At 38.4% G+C, this 26,541-nt stretch overlaps 1 protein-coding gene across 1 annotated transcript in view; it reads right to left on the reverse strand.

The window, feature by feature from the left end:
- Positions 1-26,541, reverse strand: part of LOC139695474 (calpain-A-like) — a 91,319-nt gene that overhangs the window by 32,547 nt on the left and 32,231 nt on the right. Inside the window, exons 12-14 of the mRNA XM_071594260.1 lie at positions 25,009-25,156; positions 22,319-22,446; positions 21,463-21,636 (exon numbers count right to left, since the gene is read on the reverse strand). Of these exons, the coding sequence (XP_071450361.1) occupies positions 21,463-21,636; positions 22,319-22,446; positions 25,009-25,156 (450 nt within the window). The remainder of the gene's footprint in view (positions 1-21,462; positions 21,637-22,318; positions 22,447-25,008; positions 25,157-26,541) is intronic.

Here is a 26,541-nt window from a genome sequence, read left to right on the forward strand (position 1 = left end):
CGATTGCTTACCAAAAAGATCTGTTCAATGGATCAATAGACACAGATCTTTTTGATGAATGACGCCGTTTTTTCGTGATTTTCTCCTAAAGGCTTTTAAGTACCCCTAATACGTTGATTGATTGGGCTGATTGAATGACCCTGTGATGATCGCCCGAAATGCTACTTCGGACGTTCTTTTTCATAGTGGCTTTATACCCATTTGTTACAGATTTAACGCTTTGAAATTGTTGCTTCAATGCTGTTTCTTCTTTTTGCTTGCACACCAATGAAGGATGAAATCGAAACCCGTCGAGAGTCGATATCTTTTCAAACAATGGCTTCCTCTTAAGTTCTCAATCTCTTAATGTTTTGTAAGCCCAAAAACGATCTTCGTAAGCCGTTAAACCTGAGCTCATTGGGATGAATCAAAAAGTGTATACGAGATTCGTTCGGAAAGTAGCAGGAATTCAGTAATTTCGTAGAGTGAACGACATATTTTGCCCCATGAGTTCTTGCCACGAGGTCAAACAACCAACCAAGGGTTCTACTTATTAGTTCAACGCCGTTTGCGTTGAGCAATAGGAAAAAACACGCACGCTTTTGTGGCGAAACAATTCATGGCTTTTGAACCATCCTTCATATTCACCAGACATGCCCCCGTGTGACTTTTTCCTCTTCCCAAAAATAAAGAGAACCTTCAAGGGTCGTCGTTCCACAAACATAAATGGAAAAACGTATCCCTGAGAGAGGTAAACGCTATACCAAAAATCGAGTTCCAGAAGTATTTCCAGGATTGGAAACAGCGCTGGCAAACCTGAATAATATCTAACGGGGAATACTTCGAAGATGTTACATTGATATAGACGAATAAATAATATTATTTCCAAATAACTGAAATATCCGTTATTTATTGGACACTTCTTGTATTTATTATACTCCACAGCAAATCCAGTGGTCCTGTATTCTACTAATTTCTTTGAACTAACGGCAGCTGGTTTTCATGCGTATTACTCAATTATTAATTATGAAAAAAAAACAGAATGTAAACCTGAGTTCCCGATAGGTTCCACCGCAATACCTTTCAATCTCACGTGGCTTTTGGCGTGCCATCAGACGTCCCTCTGTTAGGAAGTGTGTATCGATCTAAATGAAAATGTTTTTTGACGAATGTTACATACTATCTTCCTTTTATAAGACCCTATAATGTTTTTAGATTGAAAAGTTTAATTCACAATACGACTAACAATTCTGGCTCGGAGTTTTACAACTTAATTATTAGTTGTGTAGTTCTTACCTGGTCTTGTCGGAATTTCCGGTAACTTCCTTCTGATCGCACCTCAGAACCTTGATCGGAGATGTGCTGATCTTTGTCTCTAACAGTTCTCTTATAAGAAAGCTTATCTCGTATAAACATCCACTGATAAGGTGCATATTAAGAATCGCCAATCTTTTTTCGCGGTATCCCTCTTTTTAGATGAGTCAACGTTTAAATTTCAAGGTTTCTTGGCGTGATAATAAATAGTGAAATAATTCTTCGAAATCATATAGATCGCTTTCCTTAGGTTTTCCTCATCTGATATACAGTAATCAAGTGTCTTTTCGTCGAAGAACCTCATGCCATAGAGCGTGATTGAAGCAGTTGCCGTGCATACAAAAACTGAAGACTTCCTTCTAGAACAGCGTATTTCTGCGATGGGGTTTTGTCACAATTATTACATTGAGTACACACATTCTACGTTTGTTCATCAAACTCTTAAAAGTGTGCGACGGCAGTTGTCGGATCGTTCATTTCGACAGAGGAGAAACCTTTGTTAAGATAGATTTCATGGCACTGGACATGCCACCGAACTCTCTTTCATAAACGGCAATACAGCGACCACTTGAGGAGGGTTTATTCAAGAATTTACCATTTTTAAGGTATCCGATATTCGAAGGGTAATCATGAAGAACACACGTTAGTGGTTAAATACCACCGTACTTGTGTACCCATGTACTTCAAAACACACACACACACATATATTTATATATATATATATATATATATATATATATATATATACTCATATATACAGAAACAGTGTTTCTGTATATATGAGTATTTATTCGCCGTTTGGCGGGATTTCGTGTTTGAATGTATATATATATATATATATATATATATATATATATATATATATATATATATATATATATATATATATGCATGGAACAAATATATGTATCATTTTTATTTTAAAACTTCATTTATCATTGAAACATTTTCAGAGTGCAAAAATCATTCACCTTGCCTGGGATTCGAACCCAGATCCCTCAATATCCAGTTGAGTGCTTTATCCCGTTAAGCTATCGAGGCGTCGTCTTCCTCTGAAGTTTTTGGGCTTTTAAAGGAACAAGATATTGTGACGAAATACCGTACATACGATGTCACAGGCATTCGTAGTCGTGCGCGATGCGCCACAGTCCACGAGGTTAAAGCCAACTTTTAAACACTTATGCTGTTTAAACCTTGACAAATTCCAAAGGACGACTCCGTTAAAAGTTACTGTTGCAGCATCTCCCGCAGTTTCTTTGGAATTTTTCATTTATCATGTTTGTATAATGTTTAAACAACTGAATAATATTTTGTTTTTTTAGTTTATGTTCACTCCTACCATTGATTAAGGCTAACAGACTTTACTTCATAAATTGTTTTGACTCATTACATTGCAAAGTAATTTCAGACAATCTTCGTAATATCTGTAAATTAATTCACTTCCATTGCCATTAAGCACACCGTCGGGAACATTTTTCAACTGAAAACCTGTCTTTTAATGCCCCTAATTATGACAACCTCGTTAGATACCCTATTCACTGACCGCCATTGGAAGATGCTGTGTGATTATGTTCCTACCGAGTTTCTTGTCTCTTAATATTTCTATATCTTGTAAGTTTGCTGTTCGTTCAAAATCTTTGAATTTCCATATATATGCTTATTAAACGGCTTGTCAAAATTTTGACATGGGGCGTGATTTTGTACGGCGCGGAAACATGGAAATTGAAACAGGATGATGGGCTTAGATTGGAGGATTTTGGAATGTGGGTGTAAAGAAGGATGGAGAAGGAAGTGGACTGAAAGGAAAACAAACGAGCAAGTGGTGGGGGAGGAAAGGGGATTGTTGGGAGAAATCCAAAGGAGGCAGGAAAGATGGATTCAGAGAGTACTGATTGGCGATGGGTTGTTGAAGACTGTGACAGAGGAGAGAAGGTTAAGCAAACGAGGAAGGGGAAGGAATATTGTAGAATGTACACGTTGGGCGGAATGAAGGGAAGAAGGAAGCATGAGGGAAGGAAGAATTGTCCGATGCCAGATTGTGGTCGTTATTGGGAGAAGCAAGTAAATGTATTGTTGAAAAATTGTGTAAGATGTGTCCACCCAAACATTCCATTAACTGATATACATGTAATACTAATAATATGATACATAAATGAAAAAGAAACACTTTGTTCCAATCCACCAATTTATAATAAATGAAAAAGAAACACTTTGTTCCAATCCACCAATTTATTACCGGTACGACTAGTTTCGACGCTACGGCGTCATCCTCAGGTACCTGAGGATGACGCCGTAGCGTCGAAACTAGTCGTACCGGTAATAAATTGGTGGATTGGAACAAAGTGTTTCTTTTTCATTTATTATAAATTGGTGGATTGGAACAAAGTGTTTCTTTTTCATTTATTAAAATGAACTTCCACAAAGTTGAGGCTGAAACTATTGAACTAATATGATACATCTTTTATTCTCGACTTGTCAATGCCTTTGATACTTACAAATCTTCGCTCGATATTATCACGGCTTTCACTTGTCATCTTTTCTTCACATATTTCCTGGAGATCATTGTCGTCCACTCCCTCCTCGTTAATGTTTCCCTGCCTGAAGGTGTTATTTTCTGGAATGGTTCGGTGGCTTGTGTATTAGCTTCCCATACCAGGGTCTGGATTCAAAACGAGGCTGTTGAAGGATTTTTCAGTGGTATCCCGATCCCTATTTGGGGAGAGTACTGCAAGAGGATTGCAACGTCCGTCGGATGGGGTAGTAGTAGCAGTTTTAGAGGAGGTGACCGACAGCTGAGGTCATTTGCGCCGTTAGGGATGGACAGGAAAGGATGATGGGGGGAGAGAAACCGCATGTCGTTAAAAGTAGACATATAACGACGCCGAGTTTCTCTCCACCATTCCTACATTCCGGAAGTATCCTACAGGTACCAAATTACGCACCTAACCCTAATGACACAAATTACCTTATCTGTCTATGGTCTCGGCTAATATCCTCCAATACTATTCTGGTTTTATAGTGCACGTAGCACTGATTTCAGTGAATAGAATAGACTTAATCAGTATCTCATCGACTGTCATTCCCACTTTCATCCCTTCTCGTGCTTTACCTTTAATATCCTTTGCGTGTGTATAGAAATTCAATGCGATGGGTACTAGGATGTATACCTCTAAGGGAAACCTTCATATTCACTTAAATCTCTGCAATTGATCAAATTCTGCTAGCACAAGTCAATTAATAGAAAGGAATAAATAATATAATCGGGATTTCTGTGTATGATCCGTGGATTTTGAGGTCCACCACCGAGTAGAGACGACAAATTTGATAGGAGAACCTACAATGGAGTAGACTGGAAAGATTGGAGACTTAAACATGTACAATAATCATACAGCACTGGTATGAGATATTAGGGGAGGTAGAATCTGGATGGGCCGCTGATATGTCGGGGGAGTAGGGCAGGGTTGACCATTATCACCAGTTTTCTTCAATATATAGTTGCTGAGAAAATGTGGCCTGATGAGTGTGAAATGAAAGTGACTTGCGAAATTACGCCAGGTTGGCAGACGATCAAGGAATAATTTACCAGACGGCATTGCCTTTATTGTTGAGTGTTCTACAGGAGCAATGGTTGAACTCCGTAACGAAAGCATTGAGTTTCTCGAAAAGATCGGAAAGCCAAGTTTGGCACGGGAGCATGTGAGAATAAACTAGAGCCGGTGGGGTAGTGCACGCATTTAAGCATTAATTTGGAGGAAAATTGGGATAATAAAGGAGAAGAATACGAGGGTAGGCTGAAGACTAATGCACACATACTTGTAGATCACAAACAAAATAACATTCAGAAGCACTCTTGGTGGCATGTGGAAGTATCATTCCACTTCAACACGCATGCGTAAGTTTGAGGTCGTTACATCCATCCAGTGTATTCTGAGAAGCGGAAGTATGGAGACGTATTCTAGTGCAATGTCAACGAGAGTTAAAAAGTGACTTCTACTGAGATTCATGGTCGTTAAAAGGCTGTTCATTGTTGACAATGCTGTTGATAGGTCTACTGTAAATCGATGGGTGGTAAAATTTCGTGGTTGCGAGCCTGAAAAATCCATAACTGTTGATGAAACACGTAGCGGACGTCCGATCACTGCCAAATACGATAACCATCGCAAACTCGTCAAAGATTTGATTCAAAATGACCAGCGAATCACTCAAGAACGTATCGAAAACCATTCTAGAATATCCGAGGAAGAAGTTTTTCGTGTTAAAGGAACCCGGGCGCCAATAATCTGACAACATGACAACGCTCGTCCACGCACCTCGCGGACAATTGGAGAGACTCTGCGAAACCTGAAATTTGAACCAATTCCACACCCTCCTTATTCCCCCCGATCTTGCACCTTGCGTTTTTTATTTTATTCCTCAACTCAAGATACACCTCAAAGGTAATCATTACACCTCGCACGATGAGGTGATGGTAGCTGTCAAGTCCTGGATTCGAGAAAAGTCGGAAGAGTTTTTCAGTGACGGAATGAAAAACCTTGTTACACGTTGGGAGAAATGCGTCAGCCTTAATACGGCGACTCTGTTGAAAAATAAATAGTAAATAATTTTGAAACTTAAGGTTTGAACTTCTAAACACTTTTCGTCCGATCTTGCTATTTGTTTTTGTTCGTGGTCTACAAGCAAGTGTGCATTACTTTTCAGCCCACCCTCGTAGAATTGACGAAGGAAGCATTTGCAAGACGAACACTGATGACTGGTAGGTACCTTATGTTAGGTAAACAAGGGAAGATTATATATACCATGGAGTGTAGAGAGACCAGGATACAAAACTTAAGAGTCTTTGAAGCAAGTGGATGAGCGTAGTTTAAGAGGCCTCTGAGAAGTAGGCGTTGAGAAAAAGAAGGAAGTAAGCGGGTCACAGACAAACGACGAAACCATGATCATTGAGGGAAAAGAGAAGTTGTATGGACAGTATATTAAGAGATAGCCGAGATAGAAGGGGTATATTGAAGGCTGTGATAGGAGGGAGAATGTTGGGAAACTGGACTAGTGGAAGAAATAGAAAGGGATTGTTGGTTGGCATTAAGGAATGTAGAAGTTAAGAATAAGTTACGAAGGAAATAATGTTAGAGGATGTTCACAAGGTTGGCAGAAGATAATAGTCGTCTGCGACTTTCCAAAATTTACTTTAAACAGCTAGATTACGAGTGCATTGAATATCCCTTCATATCCCGATATCTTACTGATTTCAGCCTGAGCGTCTGCCCTTTTAAGATAATGAAAACATAAGGAAATACTTCAATGCCAAAGAAATTCTCAACAGGTTGGTGCAATAAACTGAAGATAATGTTTCGGTCCCACTCAATTTGTTTTCTTTCTAGTGCCGACTAACGACGGATTCCTTCCGCCCGTTCCTTTTCAGGATCTCCCGTTTGCCTATGTTGGGCGCTTACAATTTTAATGGTGACCCTAATAGCGAGGAACATTTGACCTGGCCCGTGCGCATATCCTCATTCGGCGTGTGTCTCTAAGTGTGGACCTCCAGTTAGGTCGGGGCGTAGAGAATATGTCCCGGTGGATAACGTACAGGCTTCGCACCAAGAGGGCCCGGGTTCAAATTCTGTAGACGACAAATATTTTTCAGCTCCATACTTGATGAACTTTGTGGAGAGCACTTGGAGTGAGCACGACGCCCGTCGGATGACGCGTTAAACTGCAGACCCCTTGGCGCCTTTCGACATAAGTAGTAGGCTAATGCCGAAGCCGGGTTTCCATCCCTAATGGCGCAAATGACCTTAGCTGCCGGTCGTCTCTATAAAAACTGCTATTAGCGCATACATTATTTTTACGGATTCGTAAAATCGTTTTCCTTCCTCACGGACAACACAAAAACTAGAGCAGGTAACTTAGCAGTTTACCTATCTCAGCAGTGTATCGGATCAAGATGGTTCAAGTAGTAACGATATAAGGTAAAGAATTGCGTTAGGTAAATTGGATTTCACATTGAATAGGTTTCACCTTTCTAAAGAAAACGCTCGTCAAAACTAAAATGGGGCGTAGTTCTGTATGTCGCGGAAATGGTCATTGAAGCAAGATATAGGCATGGATTGGGGGCTCTTGAAATGTGGGTGTAGACAAGGGGAAGTGGACAGATTAGAAAACAAATGAGCAAGGGCTGGGTATGGTGGGGAAGGAGAGAGGATTGCTGGGCTAGGAAGGTAAGAGTGATAGTGTGTTTTTGGATGGCAATGCGGTGTTGAAGAGAGGGAAGAACGTTAGACAAGATGACGAAGGAATAGGATACGCATGTTGGACTGAATGAAGGGAGGAAGGAATAACGCGGAATTTAAAAAAAAGTTTATTATGGTACCGGATGTCAGACAAGGTTTTGTTAGGAGAAGCAAATAAATTTATCGTTACACCGCTGTATTTGCCCCTCCAAAACCTTCATTAAACGATGAAATATCAATAATTACGCATCATAATATCGTATCGTAAATCATTTCACCTGCAATAAATATTTTACTATCGCTAACAACCCTCTATGCAGTCCTAACGTTGAATCGAAGCCAAACTTTATGGCAAGATTAAACCGTTATCCTATTGCAAATATCCTTTAGAAATGAGAGTTGACTAGAGATTACCAGTCAATTGACTGTTAGAAGATAGTTTATTTAATTTAATCTGGAAAAATAAAAACGCCTCTTCTTGAATGGCTGCGAAATCTACCTTTTGAAGTATTGTTGCGAAATGTTAAAACGGGGAGTGAGGGAAAAGGGCGATGTTTCTAATCGGGAATATTTTAGATAAGTCAGCAAGATATGAAATATATTTAGCCGCCACAATTTCATTGTCTTTTCTTCTCATAAATTATAGGTTCACGTTCTTCAATTTCCTTCTTTCGTCCATCTACCTAATCATATCTTTGTAGTCCATTTCTTCCTTACTCAATAGAATGGTTTGAGGCGTCACTTTGTGGAAGCGATTCATATCGGAAAAGAAAATACTTTGTTCTTCCACATGTCCAATGTAAATAGAAGAGCACTCACAACGCAACTTATACGCTCCACTCTTTTCCATGGTGGGAATTGTTTCCTTGCTGTTTGATAGAAAAGGTTCCCTAAGTTACCTTTATTATAGAAGGCGGGTTTTATTCTGTCCTCTGTAAATATTCTAGTCACTTCACGAGATTACTGCTCCATGAAGAGAATTCTTTTTCATTTCGATGTGTCTTTCTTGGTGATTAATTTGAAAATGGATGTGACTTATTTTTTAAATTTTTTTCTGACACATTTTTCAAATAATTGGGAGGAGAAACGGACGTATTTCTCTCTTTCCTCCCTCCTGGGCCTCCCTCTGTTCCACAGCCCATCCCCCCCCCTGACGCCATACCCAAGCGCCCTCTCCCCCCCATCATACACCCATACCAGTTTCCCTTCTCTTTCCCTTCCTCCCACTTTACCAGCACCTCCCCCCTCCTCTTCTCTGTCTATCATATAAAGCTGTGTGTCCTCTTCACTTTATCTGATACTTAACACCCACTTCCCATCACCATGGAAATTAGCAAAACTAATTATATTGCCAAAACCGGGCAGGAGTCACTTTGATCCAAAATCCTTCCGGTCAATAAGCCTTCTCCCGGCCCTTTCAAAATTACTGGTAGGAGTAATACTATGGCGACTACACTCATTCATTGAAGACATCCTTCGACCAGAACAAATGGGCTTCCGTAGTTGTACGTCAACACTCCACCAAATTGCCCGCCTTACCGATGAGTTAGTTTTCGGCTACAATAACCGTATATGCACGCAGGTTGCCTCCTTAGATCTGGCCAAAGCTTTTGATAAAGTCTGGATTGAGGGACTCATTCACAAAATAACAACTCTGCCAGTTCCAACATGTCTGAAAAAAATTATCAAATCTTTTGTAACAAACCGCTCTTCTTACTTCTCCTGTATACCTCTGTCTCTGACGCCTCTTCCCCAATCTTTCCCATCACATCTGGCGTTCTACAGGGTTCTGTGTTATCTCCCCTTTTTGTTTAATTTGTATATAAATGATGCTCCCTCACACCCGCGTACTAATTTAATGATGTACGCCGACGACACCGCAATCTCCGCTTACTCACTACACCCTGATAAAGCAATAGACTACCTTCAAGAACATCTGGATTTCCTATATGACTGGATGCCCACTTAGAAACTCTCCGTTCAGCCAAATAAATGTAGCGTTGTAAACTTCTCGGAAATAAGCAGAAAGGGCGAAGGCTAACCTAACTAATGGACAGAGAAGAAAGCAAATGAGGAAGTATTTGGTATGGTGGGCGAAGAGAGGGGTTTGTTGGGAGCAATCCTATGGAGGCAGGAAAAGTGGATGAAGGATGTACTGACCGGCAGTGGGATGTTGAAGACTGTGATTGAGGGGAGAATGTTAGGCAAACGAGGAAAGGGAAGGAACAGGATAGGGATATTGGACGGGATGAAGGGAGGAAGAAAGTACTCAGAGATGAAGAGGGACCTGATATAGAGTAGGATGTTGTGTTTTGCAAGGGGCCACAAACTATTTAATTAGTAATTACGTCCATCCACAAACCTACCTTAACCGGTAGATTACCTAATAATAATAATTGTATTACTGTAACATCGTAACTAAGGAGTGGAGACATACTTGTCATCAAGAAAGTAGATTTACGAAAGAGTTAAATCTAACACACCTTAACCATGACCATGATTACTTACCGTGACTTTCCGAAAATCCAGTACCAATCTAGGAACTAACTTATTGTAAAAATCCCAGGGAACTTTCAATTAATTTACAGAAGCGATATTTTCAGGCCGAACCGGCCGATTCCGAATATCGAGGGAACCAGGTTCCAATCCCGGTAAAGGCAAATCAATTTTACACTCTAAAATTTTTGCATTGTAATACACAATTAGCAGATGACCCCGTTAAAAGTTACTGGCACGGCATCTCCCGAAGTTTCTTGGAATTTGCCTTCTGGTTCTTCGAATGACTGATATGACTCAGAAATGCCAAGAAAGTGACCTGGATTCGTTACAAAGATTTTTTCACTGGGAAGTAACGGGAAAACAAATGTTATCCGTTTAAGATCATTTTTTTCATTTATTAAAAGTGAAATAACTGACTTACAGCCATTGAACTGGAGCCAAAACACACGTGGAATACTAATGTTTATTATTTCGTTCATGTTCAAGCTTATCCAGTTCGAAAATTTAAATCGATTCATTTTGAATGTAAATTGTTTGCGGTATTCTCGGCGTTTTGTGCTCGGTTTCCATGACTACCTCTTTGTTACCAGTCGTGTATTTGTCCGTAATTTGGTCTTCGGGAAGCGCTAAGTACGATGTAAAATGGCGAGGACTTATTGGAGCAATAGTTACTGAATAATACACTAGCAGCAATGGCGGAGATCCAACATGTGGTGGCATTTTTTTCAAGTAATCTACCGGTTAAGATAGGTTTTTGGATGACACAACTACCAAACAAACATTTTATTACTCCTAACAAAACACAAAATCCATCACCCTACTCTATATAAGGTCCCTCTTCATCTCTAAGTACTTTCTTCCTCCCTTCATCCCGTCCAACATCCCTATCCTGTTCCTTCCCTTTCCTCGTTTGCCTAACATTCTCCCCTCTATCACAGTCTTCACAATCCCACTGCCGGTCAGTACATCCTTCATCCACTTTTCTTGCCTCCATAGGATTGCTCCCAACAAACCCCTCTCTTCGCTCACCATACCAAATACTTCCTCATTTGCTTTCTTCTCTGTCCATTTTACCTTCTCCATTCTTCTCCACACCCACATTTCAAAAGCCTGCAGTCTACGTCTATCCTCCTACTTCAATGACCACGTTTCCGCTCCGTGCATAGCTACGCTCCATATCAAAGTTTTTACGAGTTTTTTCTTAACATCCGTACTCAACGTCCCCGTCATCAACTCCCTCCTCCTTGTGAAAGCCTCTTTGCCTAGCGCAATTCTTCTCCTTACGTCCTTACTACTTTGACCGTGTTGGTCCCAAAACACTGCCGGTATACGTAAAATGTTCTACCTGCCCTAGTTTTTGTCCTCCTTTTTTAATGATAAGCTAAGCCTTTTTCTTTCTTGAAAATCGCATTACCTTCGTTTTATTAATATTGATTTTCATCCCATACCTGTCGCACTGAATTTCCAATTCACTCAGCAATGCTTGCAACCCCTTGGCTGACTGACAAACTAAAGCTTGGTCATCAGCAAACGTAACTGATTTTACGAATTCCCCGCCCACTTTCATTCCTACCTCCAGTTCTTCCCATGCCTCTTTGATCATTTCCTCTGCGTACAGGTTGAACAGCAACGGTGATAATGGGCAACCCTGCCTTACACCCCTTCCTAACACTGCCCATCCTGACTCCCCGTTTCCCACCCGCACCTGAGCAGTCTGAGACATGTACAGGTTGCGGATTAGCCTCCTTTCCCTCCAATCTATTCCTATTTTCTGCAATATACTCATTAGTTTTTCCCAATTCACTCTATCAAACGCTTTTTCGAAATCTACGAAACAGGCAAATACCTCCTGGTTGTGTTCTATATTCCTCTCGATTAATAATCTCATTACTGCAATGGCATCACGCGTACCTCTCCCCTTCCTAAACCCAAACTGATCATCCCCTAAGTAATCGTTTGCCCTACTCTCTATCCTTTTGTTTATGATCCTGAGAACAACACTAGCTGCGTGGGATTACAAACTTATCGTCCTGTAGTCCTCACATGATATAGCCTTTACCCTTTTCGCAATAGGAACTAAAACTAATCTCACGAAGTCTTCCGGCCAAATTCCTTCCTCATAAATACTATGAATTAGCCCATGTAGCCTCTTCCTCCCACATTTTCCTAAACATTTAAATAGTTCCGCGGGACTGTTATCCACCCCCACGGCCTTATTTAGTTTCATCTCCCTTAATGCCCTTTCTATCTCATTGTCTAGTATGCCTAGACCTAAGCTGTCTTCCTCTACGTTATATTCTTTTTCAATGTCTAACATTGTTGGTCTAAGTTCTTTACTATACAGTTCTTCTACATACTCCTTCCATCTCTCTTGTATCTCAACTATTACCTTACCCGCCTTATCTCTAATTGCTATCGTCTCCCTTTCTTACTTCCCGATAAAGATTTAACTTTTCTGTACAGCGCACTGATTTCACCCTTCCTCTGCAGACATTCCTTATCCTTGAACTGCGTTTTCCACCATGCTTCTTTTGCTTTATTTGTTGCCCGCCTCAATTTATTGTTCAATTCTTTGTACTTCTTTTTGCCTAACTCGGTATTTACATTCTTCCATTTTCACCGCTCATCCATCTTTTTAATCATCTCATCCGCGATCCATGATTTCCTAGTCCTTTCAGCGTTAACGGTTCCAATAGTGTCTTTGGTGGCTTTCGATAACCCATTCTGGATACTTTCCCATTTTTCTTCGATAGTACTTAGCTCTTTACCATCCTCCATGATTTCCTCTAAGGCCTCTTATTATTCCTTCCTTTTCAAACCATGTAATGCTTCTGCATTCCATTTTCTAACCCGCCGCCCTATCCGTATCCTTTTGAAACGGACGCTACATTTCATAACAACTAAATTGTGGTCAATAGTCCGCATCCGCTCCCGGGAAGCTGTGTGAATTTATCACACTGTTCCCAAACCTGTGTCTAACTAAGATATAATCTAACTGATGCCTCTCTCAGTCACCTGGCATTTTCCATGTATACCTGCGTCTTTTGTGGTGTCTAAACCAAGTGTTGGTGATGACTACCCCCTGTCTCCTTCAGAACTCAACTGCTTTCTCCCCGCGGTCATTCCTCGTGCCTAAACCGGAGTCCCCCACCTCATCACCATCTCTTCCTTCGCCTACCGTCGCATTCCAATCCCCCATCTCTATCAAATTTTTCCCTGCAGGAACACATGCAATCATGTCCTCTAACTGATCGTATATCCTATCGAACTCTTCTTCTTTATGGTTGCTCGGTGGCATGTATATCTGAATAATAACCAGGTTCGTCGGTTCCGCTTTTATCTCCACTAGTAGTATTCTATCCATTACCTGCTCTATGTTGGCTACGCTTCTTCCTACCACGTCATTTAATACTATGAGAACCCCTCGTTGGCTCTCGTCCCCGCCGCTGTGTATTATTCTATACTTATCGCTCCAGTAATCCCCGCTATCTTTCCATTTCACCCCGCATAGACCTAAAATATCTATATTTCCCCTTTCCATCTCTCGCTTAACATTCTCCAATTTCCCCGTCCTCATCATTGTCCTAACATTCCACGTTCCTATTCTAACTAATGTGGTCTTCCTCTCCTGCGTCTTCTGTCCTGTTGCTGCTGGTTTTCCCTTGCAAGGGTTTCGTGGGATGACGACCGCGGAAGCCTTGCCTCCCCCGCTGCCGGGCGCGACACACGGCCGACTGGGCCGAGCCCCGTAGTTACCAGGACTCAAAATATCTCTATTGTCCATCATATTTTTCTAGGGAATGATAATTGAGGTGGTTTCCCGTTGCCTTCCTCAATAGTGTTTTTAATTTGACACCATCACTTACTGGCCGCCCCACTGGGGTCAGACGCCATTGCAGACGCCTCACTGAGGAACAGACGCTGCGTGGACTACCTTTCGTCTGGCTCCTAACCTTCGACCTATCTGGCATCGGTGGCCCTACCAGGAGCAATTATTATTACTCCCGCCAGCACAGCTCTAGGGGTCATCGGAACGCATAAGCCCTTCCACCACGTCAAGGTTGTAGTCCAGGGGAGGGATTAGTAATACAATTATAGAATTAAAAACTGTCTGAGTTTCCGGAGAAATTATTTCAGTCAAAGAAAACAAATTTTAATGGTTGAATATTTTGATGTCCATTCAGTAACTGCCTATCTTTACCAAAATGAAGTCCATTGTTCGGCATGGCCCAAATGTTTCGGTTTCGTGAAATTCTCCGAGGTTTCTCTAATCAAATATAATCTTTTTCAATTTCAAAGATACGGGTATGTATTAAAACTTATAACTTCTTATACCATTGACTTAAATTAAAATTTATTTACAAATAATACCAATGAATTTGCTGTGCCAATTAAGAGCGCATGAGAAAAAGATGTTTATGACTAATTTGAGATAAAAAAACCATTTACACAGCAATCAACCCGATGGTCGGTTTGGTAGGTGATGGTAGAGTTCACCCATTACTCGCCCGACACCGAGTGAAATTCACGCATCAGGGTTGGTGGGACCAATCCCTTTTTCTGGGCCGGTTATGGTTTCCCAAGAATATCTGGTACCCGAAAAATCACATAGCTTGGTGATGTTTGTGATAGCTTGGAGCTGCAGGTCCCCTGAGAGGTTTGCCCGGGAATCGAACCCGGGCCCTCCAACGCTCTACCCCTTGGACTACCGCGACCCTAATTTGCGATATACTATATATTCAATAAATAGTATCATAATTTGTTTACGCAAAAGTTTAATTTTGTTTTATTGTAATCGTAATGCATGCGTGCTACAAGTTTTATTTCTTTCGACGGATATCGCTGCACATGATGCTTATCCGCTTCATTTGGATCCCGCTCATAGTAACAGCAAAAACAATCTGCAGCAAAGTTCTCCAAGGTATCTTCGGCATTATCAACACGAAAAAAGTCACTGTGGTAGCTGTTACTCGGAAAGCCATGGTCATTCGGTTGATCGATATTCTAGGAATGTGATATCAGCATTTCGCACCAGCACGTATTTACTGTATGTGGAGCGTAATATGGGGATAACTCTCTGCCACTTAGTTTTTGTTAACATTCGATAGCAGTGATACGCAATTTTCCATCGATATTCCCATAAAGTAGATAAAAAATTCAAAGAGTGCGAAAGTGTAATATTTACACTATAATGAAAGGTAAACACCCTGCTATCTTCTGAGAAAACATTTTTCCAATTTTCCATTCCTCCTCTGCAGATAAGAAACGGATGATGAGGATATGAGACCGAGTGGCGCAGAATTCGTCTGCCGAACTTCTGACGTTGTCCTTGCTGATCTGAGCTCAAAATTACACTATAGCCTCTCAGGTCTTTATGATGGCATAATTGAAGGCATTGGGAATGCGTCGGTGGCGTAGGTTGGGGAAAGGCATATTAAACAAGATTAGAGGGATCAGCGGGTTTAAGATGTCATTTTTCCCACGCCTACTACTCGGACCACTCTCCTCCAAAACGCTTCCTAAATAGATTAACTAGTCTACAAGTTCTAGTTTAATATTATTGTTAATGGTACCTGTTTAACCTTTTATGAGGTTTCTAATTTTTTACAAACGTTTTTTTATCTCCCAATCAAGTTTTTCCGGGCATACGCTGTTCAGTTTAGGCAGCGTAAATTTGCCATGTTTTTCATGCTTCCTGGATTGCATAAAACCAGTGCTCTCCTCCAACTCAATCACCCCGTGGTCTTTTTATTGACTAAGTTGATCAATGTATCTCACCCATGCGTAGCATACGAGATTTGTAAACATATGTGATTATTAATGGTTGTATTTCTCTCCAATTCTGCACCATTAAAAATTAGATTTTAAAAACAGGAAAGTTGTATTGAAGTAGAAAATTATATTTTTGACAAAACACATTACAATTTATTAATTTATATCTTGAATTGTTTTTCTGGAGAAATAATCGATCCTGTAATACTGAAACTATATCTTTCAAGTGATATGTATAGACGCATAGACTACGACGCACGTGCTGACTTGTACATCACTAACCCGACTCCCACATCGTTGCGAACTTCTGCTAAACCATTACCAATAATAAATCTCAAGTGATATGTAGAAATACTGAGAGGCCATTGTACTCATTAATATAGAAGATTATTGAAAAGTATATCAATCCAGTAATGACGATATCAGTAGCAAATAATTTTGCCGGTGTTGAAATAACATTACAATCATTATTTAGTCGTACATGGAGAGATTAATTTAGGCAACATTAGGTAAAACCCAGTTATTTTGATCCCACTCAATTGTAAACACCGCGTAAGTAGGATTAGGAACAATCCTTGACCAAAAGTGTAGGACTTAGCGTGCTTTTCGGTATAGACAAATCAAAATATGCCTATAATTAAATTCAAAGTCATAACCAGGCTGTGTGACTCGCAAAGATATCATAACTTTCGTCATTTCCCCCTCACATTGCGCGCTACCAAGCGTTTTCGTATTGCAATAATGACTTGCCCACATTATGACGACATCGCACTTCCGCGTCGAGAAAGAAGAGCACTGCAATAATTTATGTCCGAATTCGAATCCATCTTCCGTGCATGCTAAAGAATGATGAAACGCATGTCACTTGGTCAGGAGTATGCGTTTCACGGGGTGGAATATGTAGTAATAATGCCAAAAACCGAAATAAATATCGCACGTAATTTGAACATAAGGTAAAAGCATATCGAAATGAAAACCCATACCATAAAATTCTATATTGCTTGCTTCAAATTAGATTTCCGTGTCCTTGCTGGGATACCAGTTGATTAATAATTAGTGGCAAAAATGAACAGGAATGTGTCAAACTAGTAATTAAACAGCATAATCAAATATCATAATGGCATGTTGTTGAAGGAATTGACTTTGATGAACTTATTTTTCTTTTAAATTTCAATATTAAACAGTTATTGTTTACTTTTGTTGGTGATATCATGCATGAGTTGTGTGTTTATTTTGTGAGAAGCTTGCCCTATTCTTAATTCATTGCACTCATAATAGAGTTCACTGCAGCTGTAATTCACGTAAAAAACTAGAATCAAAGAAATTTTATATTAGCATCGAAATGGGTAGATATAATAGTTGATTTGGGCAAATATAAGATGTGAATACCACCTTTGGGAATTCTCATAAGAAATGTGAAAGCACGGTGCTCTATTGAGTTTAATTAGATACATATGGGAGATATATATAGCAGTATGACCCACCCTTATATGAATCATTAATCATTATGAAATAAAAAGTGGATGCGATTGAAGAAGTAGATTGATGAAATATTAGTAACAAAAATGCCTTATTTATATCCCTTGTATTTGAATGGGCAGATAAAAATCCATTGAGATATAACAGGCTAAATGAAAGAGGCAATTTTGAACTATTTCTAAAATTGGTTTGTTTTTAATTACAATGTCTTTTTTTATGCTATGAATTTTGAAAGAAGGGCTGTTTTACTGGCGAATATGTTGCTGTTTACTACCCACATATCAGTAAGCTTTGTACGAATTTTCATTATTTTATTACAGAGTGATGTTGCATTGCATGAAAAATACATATCATTACATTTTTCTCTGTCATAACAATCAGGTTGATGCAGCTACTAAATTATAATTCTTTTACTGCAAAATGAATACAGTGCCGCCATGGACAAAAGGGCCACCTTCCTAATTAATAGATGATTTATAACAATTCCTTTACAGTCATCACATTTCTTCCCATGCATAATTCACTTGCAAACTGATCAAATATCACTTTGTTTCTCTATAAATAATATTTTTCCACAAGAAAAATGAGTGAAATGCAGATCAGATAAAGACATTTAAATCAAACTGATATAGGATATAAAATAGTGCATTGCATGAACACAAAATTTATTGCACATTTGAAGATTTGTAGTGCATCACACAAATTGTTTATGGAAAGAATCCATGTGGTAAAGAAATGAGTAATAAGTTCTAAAATTTTGTGAGATGAATAATATTCCTTCTAAGCAAAAGTTAACTTGGGTAGTTTGGGAATATAATGTATGCATTTTACATGCACAGGTACAATAATGGCTGTTCATATCATGGATGGTACTGTTTCATAGCTGTGTGCTATTTTTGGTGAAGTTGAGGAAGTCTTGCTCCAAAAATAAACAGTCTTGTCATCATCATTTTTACAGGATCTTTATGAATACATTGTGGCTTCCATCCATTCTTCCAAGTTAAATGTGGCTGAATTTTTGTTGAATCTATCTTTTTCTTTGAATATAGCTGTAAAGGATATAATACATACTGTTATTATTTCATAATTGCAGTGGAAAATTCATAAGATTTACTTCATAAATGCCCTTATTTTGGTCGATGAGAAGGGCAACATAAATGGCCTTGGGTTGTTGGTTGCCTCCCCTAATTATTAATACTTAAAAGGGCAAAGAGTAAAAGAGGTACACAGCCAAAGAGGAGATGCACTAGTTTTACAAATGAATGCTAATCTTGCACTAAATTGAAAATGAAATTCTATAAAATTATTGTTATTTGAATTGCATATTAATTTTTACAACTTTACTGCTCTAAATTACTGAACATGGAAGCTATAGATGAGCGATTCGGATTCATATTGTTCAAAAATTGATTAATGAGATATCATTCTGATTTTTTTCAATCTACAATTTTTATCTGATCCAGCTAGTCAGTCTAGGTATCTGCATGCTTTAAGAAAATATTTGATTGTCCCCATTCAAAGAGAAAATATATATCATCACATCATTCAATGCTAGAAATGGCATTGCCTGATTCCCTATAATATAATTCAAGATGACTTCAGGAATGCATTTAAAGTTTCATAAAATAAATTAGGTTTGCAGATAATCAAACTTTAGTTTGCCAGTCTGCCAAGGGTTTACAAATATTGCTGAGTGCACTGGAGAGCTAGTGTGATACATATGGGATTAGGGTAAATATGAACAAAACAAAGGTTATGTGAACTTCAAGAAAGAAAGGCCAAGTTAAATCTTTAATTAGGAGCCCAAAAAAATCAGAGCAGTTTGAACAGTTTACCCATCTTGGAAGTGTCCTAAACCAAAATGGTCAAAGTAGTAGGGACATAAGATTTCATGAGGAGGAGGGAATTGATGACAGGGACATTGAGCAAGGATATTTTGAAAAGGCTAGTCTAAATTTAATAATGGAGCATGGTTTTGTCCAGTATGGAAACCTGGTTATTGAAGCAGGATGACAGGAGTAGATTGGAGGCTTTTGAAATGAGGGTGTGGAGAAGGATGGAGAAGGTGAAGTGGACAGAAAGGAAAGCAAATGAGGAAGTGCTGGGTATGATGGAAAGGAGAGGGGAGTATTGGGAGAAATCTTTAGGAGACAGGAAAATGGATAATGGGCATATTGATTAACAATGGGATATTGAAGACTGTGATGGAGGGGAGAATGTTGAGCAAATGAATAAGGGGAAAGAATAGGGTAAGGTTGTCTGACAGAATGAAGGGAAGAAGGAAGTATGTGGAGATGAAGAGGGGTTTAATATAGTGATGGATATCAGTTTTAGTGTTGTGGTTCAGACAAGGGAATTATTGTTGCACAAGTGTGTAGCCTGTGGCCTTCCAGAAATCACTTTAACTGGTAGAATATCAATAATAATGTGAAGTTCAGCATGAATTGATTCATATTATATGGATGTAATTGAGTATTTACCTCAAATTGGCCACCTCTAGTGGAGTGATTTAAATATAGATCCAATGGAAACCACAGTTATTGCTCAAAATTATGTAGAGTAGATGTTTGTAATACACTAGCAATATTCATAATCTGTGAAGACTTATGGGTTTTCTTAGAAATTCATTCAACATTATGGAAAGAATAGTTCTTACATGAAACTAACTACGTCACTTATATGTCCTTACTCTGATATGATTTAGGAGATACACAATTTATTCTTACTATTTGGTGGTCTATTTTTATAAATGGGCTTTGGATACCCAAAAACTAACCACTGTAAATTTCTTAGCTTTTCCTAACTCCACACAACCTGACACCCCACTCTACAATAAACTGCTCTTCAATTCCAGATACATTCTACGAGGGTCATCCGGAAAGTAGTACCCGTTCGTGAAATAAAGACACAAAAGTAAATATTAACAAACATAAAAAATTTTATTTGAAAGAGGATACTTTAAACTACTTCTCAACATAATCTCCAAGCAAATTAAGGCATTTGTCATAACGTGTGACAAGTTTCTGTATTCCTGCTGCATAGTCCTTCGCCGCCAGCTCATTGAGATACGCGAGGGACCCATCTTGCACAAATTTTTGCATAATGCAGATGGTGTTTAACAATTTCATGAACAATTGTTCGAGAAACATTGGGAAAATGTTCACAGATGTCATCAATTGTGACGCGCCGATCGTTCCTCACGAATTCGTCAACTGAGCTCACCAGTTGGTCTGTAATGACAGACGGTCTCCCCGAACGCTCATCGTCGTGTGTGTTCCCCCTCCCCATGTTGAAGTTGCGACACCACCGCCGAACAGACGACTCGTCCATTACATTGTCTCCATACACCTCCTTTAATTGGCGATGAATATCACATGGGCGAACGTTTCTTGCATTGAGGAATTTAATCACTGCCCTCACTTCACAACTGGCGGCGTTCTCAATTTTTTTAAACATTGTAAACAATCACAGAAACAACACAGGCAATGCTAGCATCACGCAACTTGGCTCAGAGAAGGCAGACAAGCCACTGAAGCTATCTGACCTCGTCCAGCGGCTACTCGCGTCGTCAGCACTTCATGCGGCACGAACGGGTACTACTTTCCGGATGACCCTCGTATCTTACCTCAGTCCATGCTAGCAGCTTATTCCTTTCTTCCTTCTACCTCACCTACCTCATTTCCTCCCCTCTGTTGAAGTCTTCAACATTCTATTGCCAATCAAAATGCCTTGCATGCATCCTTTAGATTTCTCATAACAATCCCCTCTCCTCCCCCACCCAACCTAATGCTTCTTGTTTGTTTTTATTATCCATTCCATCCATTTTACCTTTTCCATCCTTATCCACACCTACTTTTCAAAAGACACCAATCTATACATATCACTATTTTCAATTAACCAAGCTTCCATGCAATATAAAGCCACATCAAAGTGCTCACTAATGTTTGTTTATAAAATGCAGTACACCAGAAACGTATTACTTATAAATTGTGCCTTAATGTTTGTGAGGCCCATAATAAAGAAGCTTTCTCAAGATTTTTCCAAAGCCTACAATAAATGTTGCATTGTGGAAACTCTTACTTGTCATGATTATAAGAGAATTCAAGTAAAATTGAAATAGAGAAAATCGGGTACTGGTTTTACAGTTATATAAACTTTGATCAAACGTACTTAACATTCCTTTGAGTCGTACAGCACACATCAGAAAGTCATCAAAGTTCATTTTTCCTGTGTTGTCAGCAAAACGGTGCACTAGCATGTATAGAACACGCTTGCTGAGGCGGAACCCCGCTGAAGTTAGTGCATCCTTTAATTCAACTATGTCCAGGTTTCCAGATTTGTCAGCATCATATTTTGCAAATGTGAGCTGGTGAAAAGGAGAGGAACCAATTAGTTTTTAGCAATGATACATGACCTACAGTAATCATGCTTGGATGTTCTGATTTTTGAACCATGTGCGGATTAAAAGAAAAGTTAATTTCCTTTAGTAATTTAAAATAAATTCAGAAACAAGTTTTATCTCAAGTGGAAAAGATAGGTTGATAAAAATATTACTACTAGAATGATACATCTTTATAAATTGTACCTAATCAGTCATCATCTCATGGTATTTTCATATATTAGTGCAAGAAAATTTGGAATAATTTCAGAATATGAAAAAGATTCAATTAAATATTTGAAGAACTGGTGAATAATCAAGAAGAACTTTCCAGTCATAAATTGTTTTCACATGAAAATTTTTAGAGGCAACTGAATGAACAGATGAAGATAAAACAGAGTTATGATGCATTGGTTATGGTCAAAATAAAGTCAACAGAAGCAATTGAAGAGAGAATCGACTCTTGTAGAATCTTTAGAGTTTGAATGTATTTTTTCACTTAATTTGATAAAGTGGATACATGGATTTTATATTTTTTGCAGAATTTGGAACAACAATACGCAGAGAAATTAAGTGATAGACTAACTGTGATTTCCCAAGGTTTATAATGCAAATATTCATACATCACTAAAGAACTATTAATGAGGTGATGATGCCCTCAGATACTCACCGCCCACTTCTTCACATTGAGTAGTAGTGTTTTACATTCTTTTTGGCCCAGTTTTCCTGATTTATCTCCATCCATCAAAGCCACCATGCTGCGGCAGTTATCCTTTGATATGCCTTTGCCTTTTGTTTCTGAAAATAATTTTCACATAAAAATACTTAATTTTTTAATTTAATTAAATCATTTATCAGCTCTGCACATTGTAAAATATTCAAGACACTGATGCTTATTTAAGATATTAATAATTATAGTTTTAATTGTTTTGGTAACATGTTTTTTTGATTAAATTTGATGTAGATGAATCAAATTTTTCAGCAGTACAGTTTAAGTACAGTCAATACAGTGAATAATCAAATCTTGTCAAAAAAAATTGCGAGCAACTTTCTTCTGATATTGGTGGCCTTTGGGAGCTGCTGTGTCATCATTTTGGATGTTTCTATCCTAATCCAAAAATATTCACTATGAAATACTGTGCTCAAAAGTAGCCCCCTCTCATTCCATTTTGCCCTAACTGTTTTCACCTTAATCAATTATTGATTTCTCCTTTGAATGAGTCATAGCAATAATGTTGGGGGAAGACGATGAAATTGATAAACTACAATAGTTAACCTGAAGGTAGGTTTGATTGGTGAGGGTAAAGCTTACCCAGTACTAAGCCCAACAGTGAGTTAAATTCACATATCAGAATGTAGGGGATAGTTCTGTTGCCTGTGCCGTTGGTGGGTTTCCAGAAATGTCTAGTACCCAAAAGATCACACAGCTTAGGTGAAGCCGAAGGTGCCCAGAAGAATTGCCCTGACCAGAATTGAACCTGAGCCCTCAGGTCAGTAGCCCAGCACCCTACCCACTGGACAACCAAACCTACTTTTCACAGATTACTGCTCTACTAACTTAACTCGGTCGACCTCCTGTCAGTGGTCTTTTGGCTTCTCCAATTGAATTCCACGTCCCTCAGAAAGTAATAATTCCAAAGTCAAATTAATGTTTGAAACGCATTCGGGATCAATTTTATTTTATGTATCCAACAAGCATACTTTACATTATTCTCTTGTATTTCTTCCTTATGATGAAGATTGCTGTTAAGTATAGGGATGAACCTTTGAGCTACAGTAACCTTTGAAACTCTACAGTATGAACAGTCAACTGTTCATACTGTAGAGTTCTGCAACCTGCATTTTTGGTGCTATGATGATTCAGTTTTTGGCATCACCATCGTCATTGTGTCATAGATTTTGGTTCAGGATAGTAAACATATTTAAGCCAGTTTATAGTTGAGTTCATGAGCTAGATGGTTCTTGACTGGCTTGTACACTGAATTATGCTGGTCTGTAAAGAGCGCAGTTCTCTCAGCTCAATTTGTTTCAGCCACCTGGTTGTGGACAGGGCAAATGGTGGGATACATCATGCATTCATGTAGGAAATTAATCTGTTCAAAGATTTTGTACCCTCCTTTCTTGGTGGGGTGGTTTCCCTAGTTCTGCTTCAACTTCACCTCTTCCTCCCCACCCGCCTCACCAATGTTTATCTCAAAACCCTTGCCAACTTTTGCTATCTGTTCTTGATTTGTGCTTTCTCATGCAATGCAATCGGATTTTGCATTTGCTTTGCCCATTCATTTGGCCTTTATTTGTTTTTTTTGTAATTTGGTTTGCCAAATAACATAGAAAATCTAAACTAAAGGAAGCTATCACTCCCAAATGTGCCATTGATGATTGGTGGTTTGAAAATTCCTCTCAAAAAGAGTGACGGTTTGGAGATATACCATAACTTATGCTTTAAAGTCTGGATGTGGGACAGTTATACCTGGCTCCATCCAATTGCAGCCCAAAGTGTCATCTTTATGCAAATGGACAATGTTTATGTTACAGATGTCGCAAAAAATTTAACTATCTAGCTAATTCAACCCCCCTTTTTTAGAAGCATGTACCCAGGCACCCATGTTGATTACACTCATATGGACTTGATTCTTAGGGGGTGATTTATACAATTTTACCTAAGCATCTACACTGATGCAAAAAAATGAATATCTTCAAGAGAGTTTTACCTTAGATCAAAATAAAATTGTGAATAATAATAAAACAATAAATGTGCTGGGTCTGTCTAAATAAAAGAACCCAATTCAATTTTGTAGTAATTCATATTAACAGATGTTTTTTTTCATTATTCCTGCTTTCTTTAGAAATAAATAAGGTTACAAAGCACATAATAATTATTCATTAATCACTTCAATCCCTGAAATGAGATATTGATTATGCTCTCTGATTAACTGGTCATTAAGTTAGCTGATGAGGATTTTAGACTCACTGTGGTCAAATAAGAGGGTGTGTTTTGATGTTCACTGTTTAGTATGATGGCAATCGAATATTTGCCAGAAATGGAATCTAAAACTATTCAAACTGAGAGTGGTTCCGTAGATGACAAAAGTGGTTTAGATATATATGAAGGATACTTTTGGATACTAAATATGATCTTAATTTTCTCAGGTGACTATTTTTCCCAAGTGATCATTTTCTACTTCAGGTGTGGTAGGCAACACAAGAAAATAAGTATACATATCAACTTAGTTGGGTTCCTAGTTATTTTAAATACTTTCAGAAAAGTCCGTTAAGTCCTTTAAGACAATAAGCACAAGTTGGTAAATGAATGCATGAAGTGAAGTTAAAGATAAATTGCATTTTCATCAGTGTTCCCACCTTTTTCAAATAAAGAGTCTAGTAGTTGATTCATCTGTTTCCAGTCTAATTCATTGCCTTTAGCCTGAGAAAATGCTGCATTTAATTTTTTTTCCAAATTACCATCCAGTTGTTCTTGTTGTTTCCCTTTGTCTGCTCTCACATTTCCCTGTATGATTAAAAGAAGTTGGAAATTTTTAGCAGTTTGTCTGTATCAAAAGTGGGAAATTCATCGTAGTTACTTCATCGGGCATGGTAACCCAGGCAGGCATAGTGCAATTCCCTTTGTCACTTTTTTGTTTAATTTTTGTACCCACTTGGTGAGTAAAACTTAACATTAATAAATTTTATTAATGAACTTTCGTCTTGTCATCATTATTGTATTGTGTTTGTAAATCATTTTGTTAAGGAAAATTATTGGCAGAAAGAAAAGAGAATTAAATTATTTACTCATATCCTTAATTTTATGCAAGTTCTCAATTTCTATTGGAGATTTATTGAAAAAATATATGACTCAATGAAAAAAAGACTTTAATTGGAATCAGATAGTTGCTAGCACAAAATTCATGAATTAAAGTTTGTTTTTTTGTCATTTGAAGCAAAAAAACGGAAACTCATTATTTGTTGCCTGTGCACTTAAATTCTACTCTGCAAAGTAAATTATACATGTTATTTAATTGTCTACAATTCATATAAACAGATCATTACATTACTATGACTATACTCAGACATTTTTGCTGCCTCTTGGAATTATGATCTCTCTGATTTACATCAATGACCTACCTAACTGCTTACCAAATAATGATGGAATAATACCAGTGTTGTACGCTGACGACACTAATATAATAATATCAACACAAACATATCCCAGCCTTGTGGAAAAAGCTAAGTCTGTCACACTTGCTATAAACAAGTGGTGTACAGACAACCTTCTAGACTTAAATGTAAATAAAAGTAAAATAGTAAACTTTACACACAATAAGAACATATCAGATGATCTGCTGGTAAAAATCAATGACCTATCAATTGAGCGTGTGACAGAATGCAAATTTCTAGGTATTTCTCTATGTGCAAATATTTCTTGGGATACTCATGTAAAAGCCCTCCAACACAAGCTCAGTTCAACTTGCTACTTATTAAGACACCTGTATGAAACTACAAGTAAAACTGTACTACTCAATTTGTACTATGGGGAAATTTACTCAAATATAACCTACAGTATAATATTATGGGGATCAGCTGCTATTTCTCAAACCATCTTTAAAATGCAAAAGAAAGCTATTAGAATCATCGCCAGGAAACCTTACAATGCTCCATCAAGGCCTATTTTCCATGAATTAAATTTGCTACCACTCCCATGCATCTACATTATGTTTTTAATTCTATATATAAAAAATAACATCGGCAACTATTCTCTTAACTCTGCCTATCATCATCATTACACCAGAGGCAGGAATGACTTCCATTATGGGAATATAAGAACTAAAGCATTGAAATTAGGACCCAATGAAATGGGCATCAGATTATTTAACAAACTACCCAAAAGTATCAAGG

Source organism: Hetaerina americana, unplaced genomic scaffold (genome assembly GCF_022747635.1).
Source record: "Hetaerina americana unplaced genomic scaffold, ioHetAmer1.1.p SCAF_6, whole genome shotgun sequence".
NCBI classification, from domain to species: Eukaryota; Metazoa; Arthropoda; class Insecta; order Odonata; family Calopterygidae; genus Hetaerina; species Hetaerina americana.